We start from the raw sequence: 22757 nt of genomic DNA on the forward strand, positions 1-22757 counted from the left end.
TAGCTGGGCCGTTTTCTCCATTTTCTGCAAGCAGGTCTAGATGCCGGCCTAAAGTTAGGCTCAATTAAAGTACAAATTTCAGCCTTTCGATTTTCTTTCAAAAAGAATTGGCTTCCCTTCCGGAAGTTCAGACTTTTGTAAAAGGCGTGCTGCACATCCAACCTCCCTTTGTGCCCCCGGTGGCACCATGGGATCTTAACGTGGTGTTGCAGTTCCTGCAATCTGATTGGTTTGAACCTTTACGTAAGGTAGAGTTGAAATTCGTCACTTGGAAAGTGATCATGCTATTGGCCTTGGCCTCTGCAAGGCGGGTGTCTGAATTGGCGGCTTTGTCTCACAAGAGCCCCTATTTGATCTTCCATGAAGATAGAGCGGAGTTGAGAACTCGTCCGCAATTTCTGCCGAAAGTGGTGTCATCGTTTCACATGAACCAACCTATTGTGGTGCCAGTGGCTACTGACGCCTTAGCGGAATCAAAGTCTCTAGATGTGGTCAGAGGTTTGAAAATTTATGTAGCCAGAACGGCTCAGATTAGGAAAACGGAGGCTCTGTTTGTCCTGTATGATCCCAACAAGATTGGGGCTCCTGCTTCCAAGCAGACTATTGCACGCTGGATCTGTAATACGATTCAGCAAGCTCATTCTACGGCTGGATTGCAGTTACCGAAATCAGTGAAGGCCCATTCTACCAAAAAGGTGGGTTCATCCTGGGCGGCTGCCCGGGGGGTCGCGGCATTACAGCTTTGCCGAGCAGCTACTTGGTCGGGTTCAAACACTTTTGCAAAATTTTACAAGTTTGATACCCTGGCTAAGGAGGACCTCTTGTTTGGTCAATCGGTGCTGCAGAGTCATCCGCACTCTCCCGCCCGTTCTTGAGCTTTGGTATAAACCCCATGGTTCTTGAAGTGTCCCCAGCATCCTCTAGGACGTAGGAGAAAATAGGATTTTAATACCTACCGGTAAATCCTTTTCTCTTAGTCCGTAGAGGATGCTGGGCGCCCGTCCCGGTGCGTACTGTATCTGCAGCTATTGGTTATGGTTACACACGTGTTGTATTGCGTTTATAGTCAGCCTGTTGCTGTCGTTATTCATGCCGTTGCATGCATTGGGTTGAATGCCATGTTGTACGGCATGCTTGAGGTGTGAGCTGGTATGTATCTCACCTTAGTTTAAATCAAAATAAATCCTTTTTCCTTGAAATGTCCGTCTCCCTGGGCACAGTTCCTATAACTGGAGTCTGGAGGAGGGGCATAGAGGGAGGAGCCAGTTCACACCCCTTTTAAAGTCTTAAAGTGCCCATGTCTCCTGCGGATCCCGTCTATAGCCCATGGTTCTTGAAGTGTCCCCAGCATCCTCTACGGACTAAGAGAAAAGCATTTACCGGTAGGTATTAAAATCCTATTTTTATTTTATTTAAATATCTTCTTTGTATTCTTATCCTTTTTATAGTCAAAACTTGAGTAAAAAGTGTATGACAGGTAAGGCACTGCCTAACCTGCCTATCTTTTCCACACATCTCTGATCACAACTCACCAAGTTTCCAGTATTATATGCTGCTGCATCTGTGCATTACGCCAACATGAACCTGGAATGGGTTTGTTGGGTCGACCCTATTGAAGTCCACCACTATTGGTTGACAGGCAGTAGGTCGACACATTGGAAAGGTCGACATGTTTGGCAGGTCAATATGTGGAAAAAGCTCGACATGAGTTTGTTTTTTGTTTTTTTTGGGGGGGAGGTTTGTGTAGTTTTCTTCGTAAAGTGCACTGTATCCCCTCGCATGGCTTGCTTAGCTCGCCATGCTTCAGGCAGGGTTACTATTCTCAATCGTAGTCCACGTGGATCGTCCAGTATGAAAAACTTCATGAAAGAAAAAAATATATGAAAAACTCACGTTGACCTTTTCACATGTCGACCAATAGTGGTCGACCTATTTAGTATCGACCTAAGGACCATATCCCCATGAACCCTTTGGCTCATATATTGTGTGTTAATCTGGCTCTGGTACTAGCCAGTGCCTCCCCTGCCATGTACCTCACTGCACGTTTATGGACTTGTACTGTAAATGGAGCAGATGTAACGTGCAGAGAGAATTAGCTTCAGATGGGCTGTGTTCAAATTGAAATCTAAATTGCAGTGTAAAAATAAAGCAGCCAGTATTTACCCTGCACAGAAATAATATAACCCATTGAAGCTTCATGGCTCCAGCATTCATGGTAACTAATTAAAACCTTGCAACTAATTGGTTTCTTTCATATTGGTGACTATAATTAGGGACATTTCTGGAAGCAGCCCTAATGGCAGATGGGCTTTTGAGGGATGGGCTACTCCCTCCTCATATGTTGAGTATTCATATCACACATCTAAACTACATTATCATCTCACGATTAGAAGTGCCACCTGACACCACCTCAGGTCATTAGAAATTAGTTATGGGCTCTTCAGCCCCAGAGAGGGTCTTCAGTACGTTAATGTAGTGAAATAAGACTGAACACAAAGACTCCAGCGTGTGCTGTACGGGTCTGGCAACCCTGTTTGTAATCCTGTCTAACCTCACACAGCAACAGGCGGCTGACATCAATCCTACTGCCCAGGATCAGGGAAGGAAGCAGATGTTGAGGGTAAGAACACAGGCAAGGGAACCCACCCGTCTGATTGTAATCATATATGGTAGACTTGCAGGGCTGGTGGGCTACCGGAATTGTCTATAAATGGCATTATAAGCCCATCACAATGTAGCACAGTGTCAGTGTGCCCAAAAGTGAAAGGATCTGTCTACTTGACACACACACATACACAATGCCCATGTGTCACATTTTCCATCTGTATCTGCACTAATGCCAGTCTTGAGCCAGCCTTCAAGGGCAGGCATGCCAGTCTTCAGAAAGAGGTTGTGAAAGGGTAGAGAGAGAAAAGGGATGTGAAAAAGCGAGAGCCGACGAAGGCAGACAGGAAAAAAAAGACAAAGGACAGAGACAGACAGAAGGAAGAGACCAAGCAGATAGTGACAGTGGGTGGAGCGAGATAGAGGGAAGAGAGAGCAAGAGATGTGGGTGTAACAAAGAGGAGAACAATATGTCCAATAACTAGTAACTTCCAAAATACTAGTATCATAATAGGCACACATATTACTGTGTGCTAAGAGCTATGGTATTTTCTCTCATTTCACTGTACAGTCCCCTCTCCCCTATATACCACATATCAGTGTGTACCAGAGCTGTGCCATTATCCTCATATCACTCTACAGTTCCCTCTCCCCCTGTATAATAATAATAATACCACATAGTGTGTGCCGGAAGTTGTGTTATTCTCGAACATATATCGCTGTACCTGTATCACTAGCTCATATATCACTGTACATCACACGTATATACGTAGTAATAATAATACCACCACCACCACCACATAAAACTATGCCGGGAGCTATGTTATTCCCCCACATATATCACTGTGCAGTCCACTCTACTGTATATAATGAAACTCCTGCCCTCTATGTCTCTCCAGCCACATGCCCCCTGTGTCCCCTCTAGCCGCATGTCACTCCAGACTCCTGCTCCGTGTCCCCTCCTGCCCCGTTTTACTCCAGCCACATGCCCCCTGTGTCCCCTCCAGCCCCATGTCTTTCCACACATGTTACCTCTGTCACTCATGCCACATGCTCCATCTGTCCCCTCCAGTCTGTGTCACTCCATTCACATGCTCCATGTCCCCTCAAGCCCCGTGAACCCCCCCCCATCTCTTCAGCCACATGCCCCATGTCTCCGCTAGGCCCTTACCACTCCAGTCACATGCCCACTGCCGCCCTGTCATTGCAGCCATATGTCCCCTCCAGCCCCCTTGTGTCTCCACCAGCCACATGCCCCATGTCTCCTCTAGGCCTGTGTCACTGCAGGCACATGCCTCCTGTGACCCATCTAGCCCCTTGTGTCACTCCAGCCACATGTCCCCTGTGTCCCCTCTTTCCCCCTGTGTGACTCCAGCTACCTGCTCCTTGTGTCCCCTTCAGCACCCTGTCTCACTTACCTCTGTGACCAGCTTCTGCCCACAATCAGCTAGTCGGAGCCGCACTCCAGGAAGCCCAGCAGGACACAGATGTTACCCAGCTCCCAGAACTGGTCCAGAATCTTGGCACAGTCCGAACATTCCAGCGCCATGTAAATTACAGCTGCAGCAGCCAAGGAGAAGACTCCAGCACTGCCCAGCTCCCGGTCCTAGTGCAGCTTGCGGAAAGGAGTCAAGGTTCTCGGCAGCCTGGCGCAGGTGGGTTTCCCGGCTGGTGCTGGGCACTAGGATACTTGGTAGAGCACACCACTCCGGTCAGACCTCCATACAGCCCGCCATACTGGCTGCCCTGAGCCGGCAGCTGCTGCTCCCACCCAGCTAACGGAACCCAGAAGTGCCCACTAGCTAGAGCTGATGGAACACAAATCCTGGAAGTGCGGCTACCGGCCAGGCTAAGGCGGCCCTGCAGAAGGGGATCCCATCGACTCAATTCGCCGCTGAGTCATTACAGTAGCCACACACCTATACCACCATTGTTTTTTCACTACCTTTTGTATCAAGTGTCCCTTAAACCTAGATGGTAAGATCATTTGTGCAAGGCCATCTTTACCGTGTGTTTCCCATTATTGCATGTAATTTTTGTTTGTATGTTCAGCTGTCGGAATGGGTAATGGGAAATTTACAAAATAAAACACAATTATCGAGAACCAGGAAAAAGAAAATCCAAATTACATTTATACAGTACATCTTTATTTTTTGTGCACAGGGCTTTCAGTCACATCCAAGATTATATTCCACATTAAGTGTTGTCACACTGCGCCACTGGCATGTAGTCAAAATAGCAACATTTACAATGTCTACAATGATAACATCAAAACTCAATATGGCGACATCCTCAGCGTGAAATACCAACATTGTCAGAAAGTCGACATTAGGCTGCATGTGGGAGGGTTAAGCTAGGTACACACTAGACGACATGCAAACGATAGGTCACTCACGAGTTCCTTGGGACCCCCTGGAACTCCCGGACAAACGATACTGTGCGTACACTGAGCAATTTTACAAACAACCAAAACAATATACACGAGTCATCTGATACTACCAAATTGTTGGTTTTCAGCCTAATTTAAATTAGACGTTAATCGTTGGTAGTGTACACACTGGACGATATGGTCCTAGTAGTTAGCAACATTGTCGAATTTGTGCTGCATGTACAGATGACAGAGGATGTTGCTAGTGATCTGCGGGAGCACACATTGCTCGCAATATACAGTAGTGTGTACACTCTGGATGATCAAACAAATTTCTTGTTACGAATGGTCGTTATTGGCAAAATCATTTAAAATGTTGTTGAGTGTGTACCCAGCTTTAGAGTTAGGCACTAGGCACTGACCCAGAAGTGATGGACAAATTACCACAGCTCCAGAAGCTGGAGCAGGTAAGTCACCTCTGGCCCACCAAGAACGATATGTTGACATTCTAACATGTTGACATTTCATCACTTTCTACAAGATGAATGTCAACATTATTGACCATGTCAGCATTCCCACTGTCAACATAGCATACCAAACTCATACCACTTGTCAGGTATGCAAAATTACAGTTCATATATGGATCTCTGATGAGTAAAAACACACATTGTGATCCATTTTGTTTTTCTTTTTAAAATATCTACATACATTAATGTACTCCTAAAAGAACAGCTGTTAAAAATGTAGTAAGCAAAGTTTAAAAATACAATACGAGTAAAGTTTGTTCAGACTAGCATAAATTCAACTTTTGTTTCTTAAATTATTTTATTCAACTGTACTCATGAAAAATAACATCTTATTAAATAAATTCTTGATAAGCTGTTTTTTTAAAACATGAAAATCCCCAAAAACAACAATGTAGTCATAGGTTTGGTCTTCCAAGAGAGAATTAGTTCTATGGAATGTCAACATATAAAATGTATCTTTAACCTTAATCCTATATGTTTATACATTTGATTTAAAGAAAGGAAGAAAAATAATGATTTTATTTTATAATTAAAGAAATTAGTGGTTCAAATTGGTCTTTGTGTTTTGTGTGAATTCAGTGATTATCAATAGTACACATTCACTACACAAAACGACTAAATTCTAAAATGCATGCTGATGTAGATTAAAAAGCTAACAATAACCTACAGAAGTATCTGAACAAAATGTATAGCAAAAAAACTATGGCAAAGAATTTTCTATAAACACTACATGAAACCAATCAAAGCCCAATGTAACTTATAACAGTTCAATAGTATACACAGACAATTACAAATATCAAAGTATCTGATAGTTTATTGGGAGATAAAGCCACTGTTACAAGATTTTTTGGATTTCTTATTGTATTTCAGATTTTCAGATTTAATGGCACTCTAAATGCTACCTATTGTGTATTTAGAAGCAACTGTCTTATTCAGAACTTATTATATTTACTAGGTGATTCATCGCGCCCTACGAGCACTCTTCACACCGTCATAAGGGGCTACGCCCACTTAACCCTTGCACGCTCTTGTGGCGTGCAATATTTGTATTATATGGAGTATTACTTCCAATCATAATTGTGTGAGTGAATATATATTGCATGGACAAAGGGCCTGCGATGGTTAAGGGGTCGTAGCCCCTTGCAACGGCGTGAACAGCGCACGCAGGGCCTGATGAATCACCTAGTAGGTGCTGTGGTTGGGGGATTGGCAGGTGCCGGGGAGACATGGATGGGGCAGGGGGTCCGGGGGTGCCGCGGGTGGGGGAGGGGCTGGTGCCGTGGGTGGGGGTCCGGAGCCACCGCAGGGGTGGGCGAGGGGCGGGTGCAGGGGTGCTGCGGGTGGGGGTCCGGAGCCACCACGGGTGGTGGAGGGGAGGTGTGCGGGGGTGCCGCGAATGGGGCCCGGAGGTACTGCGAGTGGGGGAGGGGCGGGTAATGCTTCTCCTGCTTCTCCTCCTGGAAGCAGCTAAGCTGCTGTCCTTCCTTTGGCAGTGGCTCTCCCGGAGACTCGCACAGTAGCCAAGCAGCCAGTCACTATTGTTAGTGCCGCTGTCCCAATGCGCCGTATACATGGAAGAGGATGCACTCAATAAACTACAGCTCCCAGCAGGCCTTAGCGCCGGAATGCTTTGGCGTTAAGGGCTGCTGGGAGGTGTAGTTTATTTAGTGCATCTACCTCCCTGTAATGCTGCGCGTTGGGACACCGAGTGACAGATCTGGGCAGTTATATAGGAGATAGTTTAATAACTAAACAAAAAATTTTGACTGTGCGCCTTTTACCCATATATTGTCACAAAATCTCCAATTTATACTGTATAATATGCAATGCAAAGCAACAAACTCCAAAAAAATAAAATAAAAAATAATCAATTTGGTACCATGTTAGGGGGATTTTTTTTTCTTAATTAGATTTGCCCTTAATATATTTCAATTCAACCTAACCATGAAGTATATACACTCCTCTAATATTGATAAAGAAAACATCAACATAAAATTAAAAACGAAAATAATCCTGAAAGTCATATCACAAAAAAAGGAATTGACGATATTTACATCCAGACATCCAGATCCCAGGTAGCAGCATTAACATGGCCATTAATTAACCTTAACAACAGAATAGTTGAACATAGGTAACACAATCATTATTTACAAGCTAATAATACATGTTACAAATTCTGATGCATTTTAATAGTTATTGTATATTCACAGATATAAACACCAGTCCAGGAGTTACTGTACTATACTTCGGCTGGGTATCCAGTATGTAGGTCCATTTTGTAATAGGGCGGTCATTAAGTACATAAAAACTTTTTTTTAAGTAAAAACCTTTTTAGCAGTTTGTGTTTCTTATAACAGTGATGCAATTGAATTATTTTTTTATCTTTTCATGTAATTTTATATACGTGTAGACAGTTTGCTACAATTTGTATAGTCTTGTACAGTCCAGTTATGGCCAGTTGCACCTATGCTACTTTGCGGCATTATTTATTGGGGCGACCACTTCAAATGTAGGGGCAGGAAACAAACACAGTAAAAAGCATCACAACAGTAAATTTTAAATAATTCTGGTGTTGTGTCTCTGAATTTCATGGCAACCTCTTAAATGGGAAAAGGGGATGCAGTATCTCATGCTAACCTGTCTAGTTTCATTGCCTATATGGCCTTGGACCTGCAAACCCTAACATCAAAATAAACTTTTTTATTGTATCACAATTTTTAAATGTAATAATACAGTTGAACTGTTTGGACAGTTGTTGCTTTGCCAAAGTAACAAAGGATTGCCGTTTGAAGTAATGGGCCCTACACACTGGCAGATAACACTGAACGATATGAACGTTCTAGTTCATTAATGAACGAGAACACGTTCATATAGTTCAGTGTGTAGGAAGTAGGAACCAATGATGAATGATGCGCGGCCCGCACTCGTTCATCGTTGGTGCCCTGTCGCTAATGCATGCAGGCCAATTGAATAAATTTGTCCATATTAGCATGCACTGCTATCGAGCCGGGTGACAAGGGGAGTGAAGAAACTTCACTCCCCCCGTCACTCCCCCCCCCCGCCGCCGGGTCGCACACCGGCCGTATCGGCCGTCGGGCACCTCGGCGGAACATGTGTAGGACCCTTAAGCCAACTCCTGGGGTGAGATCTGACAGGTCATACCTCTGCACAATTCATGACTGTATTAACATTTATTTATATAACACAAACTTATTCCATTATGCTTTATAATTGAATTGCAGAGGCATACGATGCAGGATGTTGTTTTATGTTACCCAGCACTCTATTTTGGGGCAAGTGATATACATCAGAGAGTAGTTGTTGTTTTCTTAAAATTACTTTCTTCCAGACCCAGTCCTAGGCATAGGTAGTATAGGCAAATGCCTAGGGGCATCTGGAAAAGCCAAGTCATATCAGGGCAGGCTGGATTTCTAAGCTCCGCTGTGCCGGCTCCAGATTTGAGAAGACCCGACTGACCGTGGCTGTCCTTCTATGGGATGTACAGACTTTCTGGCACTGCGGTACCATTGTCTGTCGTATTATGTGACAGGCAGCAGCAGAAAGCTTGTACAGCCCAAGCTCGAGTGAACTTCACAGCAGAGAACACACCGCAGAGTAGAGAAGCAGGGGAAGACCAGGGGAAGACAGCAAAGGTAAGTAAATTATGAGAGCTTGTTAAAAAGATGGGTTCGAAACTGGATTGCTGGAGACAAACAAGGTGGGGGAGATATGTTGTTGGAGACATATAAGGGGAGAATGTGATGGCTGTAGACAAACAAGGAGGGGAGATTTGTTGGCTGGAGACACCGACACCCTCTGTCTTCTCAATCATCCACTCTCACAAGGCCATGGATATTTGGTGACGACACACTCCTTTCTTGGGTGCACTTAAGACTGCAGTGCGTGCAAAGGGTCCCACAGAATCTTGCCTAAATTATCAAATAGGTGAGGTCCGGCCCTGCTGTCTTCTTATATCCTGCAGTATGACAGGCCTACCAAGAAAAGCAGATGGCCAGTGTAGTGTGGCTAGCCCACAGAGGCCATGGCTAATGCTAATCTAAATCGCTTCCACATCGAGTATCCCAGCAAATGTGTAGGGAATAAGGGGGTTTACTCATCAACAGTAGACTCCACCAGGGATTCCACCGTAATCCCAGTGACACAAAAAGCAAACTCATTCTGTAAAACTCACAATCTGCAACAGAGTCAATTTCAGGAACCGGTGCAAAACCAGTAATAGGATTACACAGTATTAACATTATGAGGAATGCATATCACAGTCTTTTCTATTCTAATAAGCATCATAACAATAGAGTACTAAATGTGTTTTCAAAGCAGTCATTACCCTTATTCTCTCCTTTGTTTGAAATACAGTCGGTGTGGAATAGGGGGGTGATTCAGACCTGATCATTGGGCTGCAAACTTTGCTGTCCTGCGTTCAGATAGTCGCCGCCTCCAGAGGGAGTGTAAATTCACAGTCCAAGTGTGCGATCCTATGTGTATGCCGAGCTGCAAAAATCCAGTGTGTGCACAGCCCAGGACTTACTCCTCCAGTGCGATGAGAACAGGCTGATCGGGGCAGGAGCTGACATCACACACTCTCCCTGAAAAAGCTGGGGAACGCCTGCGTTTTTCCGAACACTCCCAGTAAATGCTCAGTTACCACTCACACACGTCCCCTTCCTGTCAATCACCTTGTGAACGCCCATGCGATAGGACTTTTCACACCAACCCATCGTTGACCGGCGATGCCATTTGTTGTTGTCCAACGCGCGTGCACATTGTGGTGCATACACAGTTAGTACCTGATCGCCCGCTGTACGAAAACACACAGCAGCGATCAGATCTAAATTACCTCCTAGGCGTTCTGTATTATTATTAGGCAGAATGCCTAATTATCAAAATCTGGCGATAGCCTGGAACCTGGGCCTGACAAAGAGAGCCAGAAATTTTGCCCTGCTAGGGCCATATTAAAATCTTGGGTCACCCCGATAGCTTTGATTAATTATATATCATGAAACAGGTAGTTTTAATAACCCTTGGTATCATATACTTGTTGCCACCATCACCATGTTAAAAACAGAAACTATTAACTGCACTAATATCTCAATAAAGTCCTTTGACAAGAACGAAACGCGCTGATGACACTTCTGCCCTGCTGTGATTGATTGAACTGCTGATACCTTTGTCAATACTAGCAAATACTTCATACTCACTACCGGAGCTGTACTGAGGATATTTCCAAAACTTGGGTGAAGGGACTCTCTTCTTTTCCATGCAGCGCTGCAGCCTAACGTGTGGTGTAAAATAGCAGCATGCTGGCAGTATTGTTCCTCCAAACAGCCTAACATTTGGCTGCCCAATACCCACATATACAAGTCGCCGGTCATTTATTACGGAGAGGATGTGCTACCCTAGTCAACTGTTTGCCAACATGCTCAGCGATTACCAACACAAAGCTGCCACCCTATTATTAGACAGCGGACAAGAGAGCCTGATGATCTTTCATCCTCACTGGTAACGGTGATTCCTGGATGCAGGGAATGACAACAGCCCTGGGGTGAGTTGAAAGACAAACTGAGAACGCTTATTGCGCTCCCAGATAGCTACATCTATTTCCACTCTGCTTAGTAACTCTGAATAGTAACACGAAATTCAATCTCGCAGGGCAGCCATTAAAAGTTACTGTACAGTATGTTAACTGTAATAATGGGTTCACTATGATATGCCGGCGGTCGGGCTCCCGGCGACCAGCATACCCGTGCCGGGAGCCCGACCGCCGGCTTACCGACAGTGTGGCGTGGGCAAATGAGCCCCTTGCGGGCTCGCCGCGCTACGCGCGCCACACTATTTTATTCTCACTCCAGGGGGGTCGTGGACCCCCACGAGGGAGAATAAGTGTCGGTATGCCGGCTGTCACACTATTTTATTCTCCCTCCAGGGGGGTCGTGGACCCCCACGAGGGAGAATAAGTGTCGGTATGCCGGCTGCCGGGCTCCCGGCGCCGGTATGCTGGTCGCCGGGAGCCCGACCGCCGGCATACTGAAGACCACCCGTAATAACACAATACTTTATCCACATCTAATATTTAAGTGCAATGAAATGCCCTGCTCTAGCTGACAAGAAGTACTCATAATAATTGCTTTGTATCTGCTGTTCTAATCTGACTAAACAACTGAAAGTGAGACTATCCCATGCTCTGATCATCGGACATCAATGATCAGTAAACTGTCGGGGAATCTGGGAAATTCAACATGTTAAAAATCCGTGACCTAGTGCTCCCAACCAGTTTTTGGTTGGAATCGGTGAGTCAGGTAAATCTATCATGTTGGATTTCTCCAGATCCCTGATCCCAGCATCAGCTGAAAACGGGGGAACTACCTCCATGCAGGCAAGTTGTATGGGACCCTTAAGTTAAATCTTATATGGAACAAGAATCTTAAAGAATTTGGTATTTCATTATTACATCAGTAATGTCATCTGTAGAACATCAAGCACTCCTAAGGACATTACTTAGAAGTCTATGAAACAGCAAATTGATTTTCTCATTCCATTATGTATTTCAACAACAGATTAACCTTTGGATCAGTCTGCTCTGTAGGTAATACAGTTTTCACAATAATATGAAAATTCCAGTTTTTCTAAAGAATGCGTCTTCCTCATCGTATCTACCACCTACGGAATGGAACAGAATATGGGAGTACAGCTGTCACCTATAGAACATGGTAGAACCACCTGTAAAATATCTAGTATAAATGTGAGGTTTTCCATCAGTTCAAAGTTCCTTTAAAAAGAAATATAATAAATGCCCAAAGAATGTCAGATATCTGATGAAGCTGCCATTACTTGTCAAACGGTTATGTTCTTCATCAAGTAACTGGGAAAGAAAAGCCATTCACATAAATTAAAGGTAGTAACAGTACGCTTGTCACACACAAAAGAAAATGTACTGCTTAATGGGATTTCCAGCACTTCCATTCCGCCGGAGACTATTAACACTTTACATTGTAACTGCAGTATTGGCAAACGTATATGGCAAATGGGGATGCGGTCAGGGTCCCGGCAGTTGGGATCCCAACAGTCAGAATGCCGCCAGGATTCGGATACCATCCTGGCAAATGAAGGAGACAAGATCTCCATTGTATTTGTCCAAAATACACCAACTCCTCTCTGGACATTAATGCAGCTTTTCTAGTATGCTATGTGGGAGTGTCCTTTGTGCTGCCAAAGCAGTGACACAGAGAGTGGAATAGTCTTCCAAGTGGTCCAGTTAAGCCAAACGTTACAAGAATCCAATTCACATGTACGGGGAGAAGATAACAAAGGGTGAAAGGCACGTATGCCATTCATTCACATAGATGTCTCACTATTGGGCTGCTTCTGGATGTCATTTTCAGTACAGATTAGCCGATAGGGCTTTTCATCCTCTTCTAGAACAGAGTTTCCCAGCTCTGCATCTTGTTTATGAAGCTCGTGTCTAGAAAGGTGCTCAACTATGCCAGCTCCTAAGGAGTCCCCGAGAACATTAGTGGTTGTACGGAGACGGTCCCTGGAAGACACAGAGAAAAAAAAGAATAATACCAAACTACAACAGGAAGGTGAAGGTCATATACGGTATAATAGTGTCACAACAATAGCTATTTCTAATATAACACTTTTAAAATAGACAAATATAAATGGTTCATTCCAAGTCAGGAATTGCTAATGTTTTACTATATTAATTATTGTTATTTTGTCAGTATTCTTCTACATTGCATTATTAATAGAACAGGCATGCTCTATATAATGGTCTAATAAAGTGTTTCATCCCTGCTAACAGTTTCTGGTATCAAGTCAGGTAACTGTCCCATATTTTGCTACCCCACTGTTTGTAGACTTACAGGAACCAATCCACAGCGATAATAAGCGTTATATCCTCTGTGGGGAGTCCCACCGATGTCAACACTATCACCATGGTAACCAGGCCGGCCTGAGGGATGCCCGCTGCTCCAATGCTGGCAGCAGTTGCTGTGATACTGTGTGGAGAATAAAGATGTAATTTCATATAACACAAATAAAGCAGAACAAGCAATATACTGCATAATCTAATAGAAGATGAAAAGTATGCAGCTTGTCCAATCTGATTTACACTTCACACCTCTCTCTGCTTGTCTATATTTTATCCTTTAAATGTTCCTTAAGAGTTCACTATAGGCTTAGCACAAGTGACAAATGGCAAACAAAGTCGCATTAAAAATAAAAAAAAAGCACTGATGTGTGCAATGGGGATAATTCAGGTTACATTGCGAAGAGCGATCGAACCGGAATTTTTACATTCGCCGTAGGCGCATGAGCAGGGCCCGTCCAGCGCATGCACCTGCATTTCTGTCAATCAGGCAGAGTCATTCATCAGGCAGTGGGGGAGGGGGAGGGGGGGGGGGGGAGAAAGGGGCGGCAATGTTCAGTTTCCTAGGCGGAGACGGAGGCTAAAATACAGGGTCGACGGTAGTCAAACCGGAAGGGGGGGGGGTGGCGTGGCCATGATCAGGGCGGCTGCGTGATGTCACCCGCAGCCACTGCAATCACAAAAATGGCGGCGGACCTCCTGCGCCGGGAGTGGGCTACCCTACTTTTAATGATCAAGCTGAAATTTTGGTGTGACCACAATTTCAGCGTGGTCGGAAGGGGGGGGGGGGGATTTGCAACAGAAAAAAAAGAGATGCGTCACCGCCGTTTAGGGGGCGTGAAGAGGTCAGGGATCTAGTGTTACTGCCTCCCAGTGGGTTCTGTTCCGACCAGCGCCCTATCTGTGTGGAGTTTGCATGTCCCCCCTTTGCTCTGATTTAAATTTCTCCCAGCAATGAAATAATGTCAGTGTTTCTAATTTCTATGCCGCTACTAAATAAGTCCATCCATTTTATAATTTCGAAAGGCAAATGTGAATAACATATATTTTTTATTAAGTCAACATAATGGTTGTCACTTTACATCTTAATTAACTACTGATACTAATAATGTATTTGGGTGAGTTCTCCTGGCTCACAGGATGGTGGATAACACTCCTCCTCTCACGTGAAGTGGGTGAGAGGAGGCATGATGACGAGATTTGTGAAGATTGAATTATGTAATTGTGGTAATGCAGCCAATTGTGGCATTACATCAAGGTAGGCAGGGCCGTGATTCATAGCAATGCGCCTCTATCTCTTATCAGAACCTCCCCGGATTTCCGAGAACAAATAGGAAAGTGATAAAGTATGCTTTACCATTATTTTATGTATGCTGCCCAGTGCCAGGCGACTACAAATCCTGCCTAATATAATATAAACATAGAGAATAAACTGCCAGACTAGCAGCTGCTTGCATTTTTGATGTGTGAAGCAGATCATGAAATCCAACATACACAAAGTACATTATTAGGGAACCATTCCTAAAACACTGGCAGGGGACCAAGATGGTACATGCTCCCCAACTTACCTGATCGTGAGGATTTGACCAAAGTTCAACTCATAATTGTTTACTTGTGCAATAAAAATGGCAGCCAGTGCTTCATATAATGCTGTTCCATCCATATTTATGGTAGCTCCCACAGGCAGCACAAAACGAGTGATCCGCTTGTCCACTCCATTGTTTTCTTCTAAGCATTTGAAAGTGATAGGAAGGGTAGCAGAACTGAGAAAGTAATAATGCATAGAATTATATATGTGCTTTTAAAGCAATCTATAAATAAGGACTACATTTCGTTAGCTATGCAGGGCTCTGTGATCCTGATTGCAGACTTAGAGGAACTTTTCTAAAAGCAAATCCACCCAAGAGTTTCTTTTCTTGCAGTAACACCAAATACATGTATATCAACCAGCATAGGTGGCACACCACACAGATCAGTGGATCTCTTTGCCTTGCTATTTCCCTAGAGGGTTTTCTTGTATTGCATTCTGTTTGGAACCCAACAAGAGAAAACTCATGTGGTCAAGCCCAAAGACAGTATTGATCAAGTGAAAGCAGTGAAATGTAAATTCCCCTTCTTTTGGTTTTTACCGTGTGCTATTTAGTCTGTATGCCCATTTGTCTAATCAGAATCAATATGATATCCCGGCTGTCGGGATCCCAGCATTCAGCAGACCGACACCGGAATCCCGACAGCCGGAATACCAATGGTGCACGCAGCGTGTCCCCTCGCGGGCTTGCTATGCTTCGCACACTAATCTATTCCCCCTCGGGTGGTGCCATTTTGCCGGGTGTCGGGATTCCGGCGTCGGTATCCTGACCGCCGGGATCCCAACAGCCGGCATCGTGATTGCCTCCTGTCCAATCAAGGTCATATAACTAATTAATGAGTGCAGCATGAGCATCCATAATGAGTAGTCACAAATTTAGAGCTTACAGATGGGTCCTCAGTTATCTTGACTAGTTTTCTGCGCCTAGGCACAACATTACTTATTAGCATAAACCCTTCATCTATTGTTCTCAGCTGCAATACAATACAGAGAACAATACAGCAGGGGATTAAGTCCGACTGGCCAGTCTCAGTTAATCCTATTAAAGGTCAAGATAAACGTGGATCCATCTGTAGGTCAATATTGCAAATGGTTTCCTTCAAACTGCCAGAGAAATTATAAGGAATAAGATGACAATGCCCATTCTCATGAATATCAATTCTGCTCACATAATGGCTCCATGTAAGAATCAAGAACTCCTTAAAAGAACATAGGTCAGGTCATTATTACCTACCTTGATGACGTCCCCAATGCAGTGACAAGGGCCTGAAGGAGCCCGCCAATGAACGGCCAGGGGTTCCTCCGGGTAACAATGAAAAATAACAATGGGAGTACCACCAAAGCATGTATGAGAAGTCCTATTATGACAGTGATGGTGTACATGCCCAGCTGCCCCCCCATAACCAGTAGGTCATCCATCTCAAGTATTTTTCCTGAGATCAGAAACATTATTCCAATTGGAGCATACCTATAAACCAAAATAAACAAGAAAAGGGTATTAGTTGTTAGCCCAAGACATAGGTTACTAAAGTCACAAAATAATGTGTAGTCATGTAAAAGATGTGTGCATAGGGCTGGTGTAGTCTGAGCTAGCCTTCTAGAGACACCTACAAAGAAAGATTATTGCAGGAATGAGAACAAAATGAATTGACCCTCAATGACCCGTGCTTGTTTCATGATAGGGTTTCACTGAGAAGAAGAACGGTTACTTTTTGTCTATCCAAGTCAATTACATATTATTGTTATTTACACAGAACACACATATTCCACAGCGCTTTACAGAGAATATTTGGTCATTCACATCAGACGCACACACACACTAGGGGTAATTTTTTTAGTCGAGAGCCAATAAACTTCCATTATATGTTAGCATATTTTTGGAAAAAGTTATTTTATTTTTTTGTTTAAGGGTAATGCATCAGACAGGTATGTATTTTATTGTAGATTTTCCCACTTGAGGTGAACTAAAAAACTGTAACCCATAAGGCGAGCTACCTGGAGATCGTTCCATGTGAACATAATCAGATAAGCTAAAAATACATTGCCTTGAAGTATGTTTGTACTTGGCTGCATGGCCGCACATAGATGTAATGCGCCCCCTTTGCAGTCTTTGTTTATATACAGTACATACATACTGTACATACACAACATGTATCAAATACCAGGTAAGTAAAGCCGCTGCACTGAGACAAACTGTTTTGTTGACCTTCTAATCATGTTGACATATAATCAGTGTCAACCCTGGTCAATATGAACATGCTGAGTACAGTATGTAGACATGCTGAATATTAACATTACGACCATGTAAATAGTAAATATAGCCCTACGGCTCAAAACATAAGGGGCAAAGATTCAAAGTCGATGATTTTCGGAAGTTTTCCCCATGGCATTCAAAGCAACAATAATATTTTTTTTTTCTTTTTTTCAAAAATGTTTTTATTTAAATTTTTCTTTTAAACATTTTCGTTACAATACTAACAAGGCAGTAATTGAAATGATAGATGAAAAACAATACAGTGGAAAATGACTGTAATACAAAATGTTGTATCCAAAATATAGAATCCGTAAAGTATCAAAAGGTTATATAACCAATCAGGAAAAAGCAATCTTCCAAGGAGAGAGAATAGAGAAAGAGAAAAAAAAAAAAAAAGGAGGAGAAGAAGGTATAGAAGAGTAGGAAAAGGGAAAAAAAAGATGTACAATGTAAAGAAAAGAGGAGAGGGAAAGGATCGCCTGTAGCCTAACAACTCCAATAAAAAATAAAAAAAAGGGGGGGGGGGTGTCAACTCAATCGAATGGGGGGATCAGACAGAAATGCTGTAGTCTCATACCATAGAGTTGTACGAAAACAATTGTGAATCTGAGTCTTTATTGAAATGTTTAAAGTATCAATAAAGGATTCCCAAACATCAAAAAATTTCTCAATGCATTGTTCTTTATGTAGTGAAGTCTCCATCCAATCCATCTTAAACACATGAAAGTGTTTATCTTTAAACATTTGTAAGGAAGGAGGAGATGGATGTATCCATTGCTGTAAGATAATTTTTTTCCCCACAGCTGATAGAATCAACAATAGCTTGCGACAACCCAGAGATATTCTAGAAGTGGTTGTCAGTATACCAAAAATGGCCCATTCAGGTGACAATGGTAGAAAATGAACTAAATCTGAAATGGCGAATTGTTTTATTTGAAGCCAGAATTTTTTAATATGAATACAATCCCAAACAGTGAAAAAGAGTGGCCTCAGGTCGAGTGCATTTTAAACATGTCGAAGTGGAAGACATCCCCATTAATTGACAACGAGAGGGTGACAGATAACCCCTATAAAAAATTTTGAAGAACATTTCCTGGTACATAATAGATGGAAGGGTGTGATTGGAATATAAAAGCGCTTTTAGAATGACTGCTTCACTAAGATCAGGAAAGTGTCTCTGCCATCTAGTAATGCCAGTGTCATAGTGGCCTTCATAATACGGTGTTCGTAATATTTTGTAGAACATAGAAATAGCTCCTCTAGCATTAAATAAAGATTGAAAGGCCATATCCAACTGGTTCATCCAGTCCATGGGAGAAAGATAAGAAATCACTTTGGAAACATAATGTTGTTCTTGCAAAAAGGCTAAATTATGAATTTGTAAAAAAGAAAATTTAGAATGAGCCTGAGAAAAAGTAAGAGTACGTTGTATGGTTACATTAGTAAGCTGACGAACTGCAGTAAGCCCCTGTTGAGCCCACAAAGTGAAGGGGGCAGAGGTCAAACCGTGTTGGAAGTTTACATTGCCAAGTAAAGGAAGAAACAAAGAGTATGAAGCGTTAAGTCTCCACTTATTGCGGATCGTATGCCAAACTGACCATGCTGACATTTAGAGAGGGTTGTCTAATATTTCTGTTGGGATGTCAGATTTATGAAAATGCAAAAAACAAACCAAATCTATATTGGTAAGAAAGGATTGTTCCACTAAATAATTGGAATATAATTCAGAATGTGAAATCCAATCCTTAATATGTCTACACACAGCAGCATAATTATAGATTTCCATATTTGGAAAGTTAATGCCTCCTTCAGATTTGGTTCTTTGTAACAACCGGAGACTAAGGCGAGGTTTTGTTTTTTTCCAAATAAATTGTCGGAAAGCCGCATCAATTCGTTTAAGATCCATCTTGGTAAACACAAGTGGCAGAACCTGAATAGGGTACAGCAGTTTCGGAAAGGTAATCATCTTTATAAGGTTAGCTCTTCCCAGATATGATAACCGTAAATGTTGCCAACCATCCAACTCCTTAAGAACTGTATCAATAGTACTTTTTATATTAATGGTATATAAATCATAAATATTTCTAGGAAGGTGAATCCCTAAGTAAGAGATATAAGTATCTGCCCATTTCAGATTACCAACCTGTAATGTACTTTTACGAAAGGAAGAGCATAAGGCCATAATAGTAGATTTGGAGTGATTTATGGTAAAACCTGATATCTTACCAAAGTCTTCTAATTTAGAGAGAAGGGGCAATAAACATTCATGCGGATTAGAAATAAAAAGAAGAAGATCATCAGCAAAGGCGGCTATCTTAACTTCTGTACTGCCATAGGACATACTTAGGAAAAGGGGCCAAGATTGGAGAACTCTTAGCAAGGGATCTAATGCAAGATTGAAAAGTAAGGGGGATAAAGGGCATCCCTGTCGAATTCCCCTGAACATTTGAATAGGGTCACCTAAAAGACCATTGATTAACAATTTTGTCCTGGGGGAGTTATACAGATATTTAATTAAATTAATGAAGGAAGAATCAAACCCTCGCTTTTGCAATACAGCATATAAATGGGGCCATAAAACTTTATCGAATGCCTTTTCGGCATCTAAGCTTAACAACATATTAGAGGATTGATTCTAAGTTGCTGAAGAATATAAAGCCGCTACCGCCAAGCGAACATTGCGAACCATGTTCCTACCATGAGTGAAACCAGATTGGTGGGACGTCAGGAGAGAAGGAAGGATTGTTTGCAAGCGAGTAGCCAGAATTTTTGAAAGAATTTTGTAATCCTGATTCAAGAGTAATGGGTCTATATGAGGTTACTAAATCAGGATTTTTATTGGGTTTGCAACAATAATATTTAATGCAAAAAAACTGCAATCAAGATTGATGCCATTTTAAACCCCTTGGACAAAACTGCAGAAAATAGCTTTGAAAGCCTGTCACTTACTAAAACTATCCCTTAGCACTACTGAAACCCCATGTATTCATTAGAGGCCCTTCACCCAAACTGTATTAAAATTGATAACATAACCTCATGCTAACTTAAACTAAACAACAAGTACATACCCAACATCTTTGGAACATACACAGTCCACAAATTCAGCATCACTTACTATTTCTAAAATCTCAGGATTGCACCACAGTGTTCTTATGTATGAGGAATACTGCACTCCAGTACAGCACACTGGGTCAGATCAACAAGCTAAAATGCTCTGAATATAACTAGAGATGAGCGGGTTCGGTTCCTCGGAATCCGAACCCGCCCGAACCTCAGCTTTTTTTACACGGATCCGAGCGACTCGGATCTTCCCGCCTTGCTCGGTTAACCCGAGCGCGCCCGAACGTCATCATGACGCTGTCGGATTCTCGCGAGGCTCGGATTCTATCGCGAGACTCGGATTCTATATAAGGAGCCGCGCGTCGCCGCCATTTTCACACGCGCATTGAGATTGATAGGGAGAGGACGTGGCTGGCGTCCTCTCCATTTAGATTAGAAGAGAGAGAGTGAGATTGAGACAGAGACACTTGATTTACTGGAGCTTAGGAGTACTAGAGAGTGCAGAGTTTACTAGTGACTGACCACTGACCAGTGACCACCAGTGCAGTTTTATTTAATATAATCCGTTCTCTGCCTGAAAAAAACGATACACAGTGACTCAGTCACATACCATATCTGTGCTCAGCCCAGTGTGCTGCATCATCTATGTATAATATCTGACTGTGCTCACACAGCTTAATTGTGGGGGAAACTGGGGAGCAGTTATAGGTTATAGCAGGAGCCAGGAGTACATACATATTATTAAAATTAAACAGTGCACACTTTTGCTGCAGGAGTGCCACTGCCAGTGTGACTGACCAGTGACCTGACCACACTGACCACCAGTATAGTATACTATATTGTGATTGCCTGAAAAAGTTAAACACTCGTCGTGTGACTTGTGTGGTGTTTTTTTATTCTATAAAAAACTCATTCTGCTGACAGACAGTGTCCAGCAGGTCCGTCATTATATAATATATACCTGTCCGGCTGCAGTAGTGATATATATATATATTTTTTATATCATTATTTATCATCCAGTCGCAGCAGACACAGTACGGTAGTTCACGGCTGTAGCTACCTCTGTGTCGGCACTCGGCAGTCCATCCATAATTGTATACCACCTACCCGTGGTTTTTTTTTTCTTTCTTCTTTATACATACTACATCTCATTATCATCCAGTCTATATTAGCAGCAGACACAGTACAGTACGGTAGTCCACGGCTGTAGCTACCTCTGTGTCGGCACTCGGCAGTCCATCCATAATTGTATACCACCTACCCGTGTTTTTTTTTTCTTCTTTATACATACTACATCTCATTATCATCCAGTCTATATTAGCAGCAGACACAGTACAGTATGGTAGTCCACGGCTGTAGCTACCTCTGTGTCGGCACTCGGCAGTCCATCCATAATTGTATACCACCTACCCGTGGTTTTTTTTTCTTTCTTCTTTATACATACTACATCTCATTATCAACCAGTCTATATTAGCAGCAGACACAGTACAGTACGGTAGTCCACGGCTGTAGCTACCTCTGTGTCGGCACTCGGCAGTCCGTCCATAATTGTATACCACCTACCCGTGGTTTTTTTTTTTTCTTTCTTCTTTATACATACTACATCTCATTATCATCCAGTCTATATTAGCAGCAGACACAGTACAGTACGGTAGTCCACGGCTGTAGCTACCTCTGTGTCGGCACTCGGCAGTCCATCCATAATTGTATACCACCTACCCGTGGTTTTTTTTTCTTTCTTCTTTATACATACTACATCTCATTATCATCCAGTCTATATTAGCAGCAGACACAGTACAGTACGGTAGTCCACGGCTGTAGCTACCTCTGTGTCGGCACTCGGCAGTCCATCCATAATTGTATACCACCTACCCGTGGTTTTTTTTTCTTTCTTCTTTATACATACTACATCTCATTATCAACCAGTCTATATTAGCAGCAGACACAGTACAGTACGGTAGTCCACGGCTGTAGCTACCTCTGTGTCGGCACTCGGCAGTCCGTCCATAATTGTATACCACCTACCCGTGGTTTTTCTTTCTATCTCATTATCATCCAGTCTATATTAGCAGCAGACACAGTACAGTACGATAGTCCACGGCTGTAGCTACCTCTGTGTCGGCACTCGGCAGTCCATCCATAATTGTATACTAGTATCCATCCATCTCCATTGTTTACCTGAGGTGCCTTTTAGTTGTGCCTATTAAAATATGGAGAACAAAAATGTTGAGGTTCCAAAATTAGGGAAAGATCAAGATCCACTTCCACCTCGTGCTGAAGCTGCTGCCACTAGTCATGGCCGAGACGATGAAATGCCAGCAACGTCGTCTGCCAAGGCCGATGCCCAATGTCATAGTACAGAGCATGTCAAATCCAAAACACCAAATATCAGTAAAAAAAGGACTCCAAAACCTAAAATAAAATTGTCGGAGGAGAAGCGTAAACTTGCCAATATGCCATTTACCACACGG

The 22757-nt window shown here is 42.9% G+C and overlaps 1 protein-coding gene across 4 annotated transcripts in view; it reads right to left on the bottom strand.

The window, feature by feature from the left end:
* Nucleotides 1–4729: 4729 nt before the first annotated feature.
* LOC134909523 (excitatory amino acid transporter 1-like) overlaps nucleotides 4730–22757 on the bottom strand; it is a 144288-nt gene continuing 126260 nt past the window's right edge. For all 4 annotated transcript variants that reach the window (XM_063916495.1, XM_063916504.1, XM_063916522.1 and 1 more), the window contains 4 exons: nucleotides 16207–16440; nucleotides 14953–15147; nucleotides 13380–13514; nucleotides 4730–13048 (listed from right to left, as the gene is read on the bottom strand). In XM_063916495.1, the coding sequence (XP_063772565.1) occupies nucleotides 12850–13048; nucleotides 13380–13514; nucleotides 14953–15147; nucleotides 16207–16440 (763 nt within the window). In that variant the 3' untranslated portion in view covers nucleotides 4730–12849. The remainder of the gene's footprint in view (nucleotides 13049–13379; nucleotides 13515–14952; nucleotides 15148–16206; nucleotides 16441–22757) is intronic.

Source organism: Pseudophryne corroboree, chromosome 1 (genome assembly GCF_028390025.1).
Source record: "Pseudophryne corroboree isolate aPseCor3 chromosome 1, aPseCor3.hap2, whole genome shotgun sequence".
Lineage (NCBI taxonomy): Eukaryota > Metazoa > Chordata > Amphibia > Anura > Myobatrachidae > Pseudophryne > Pseudophryne corroboree.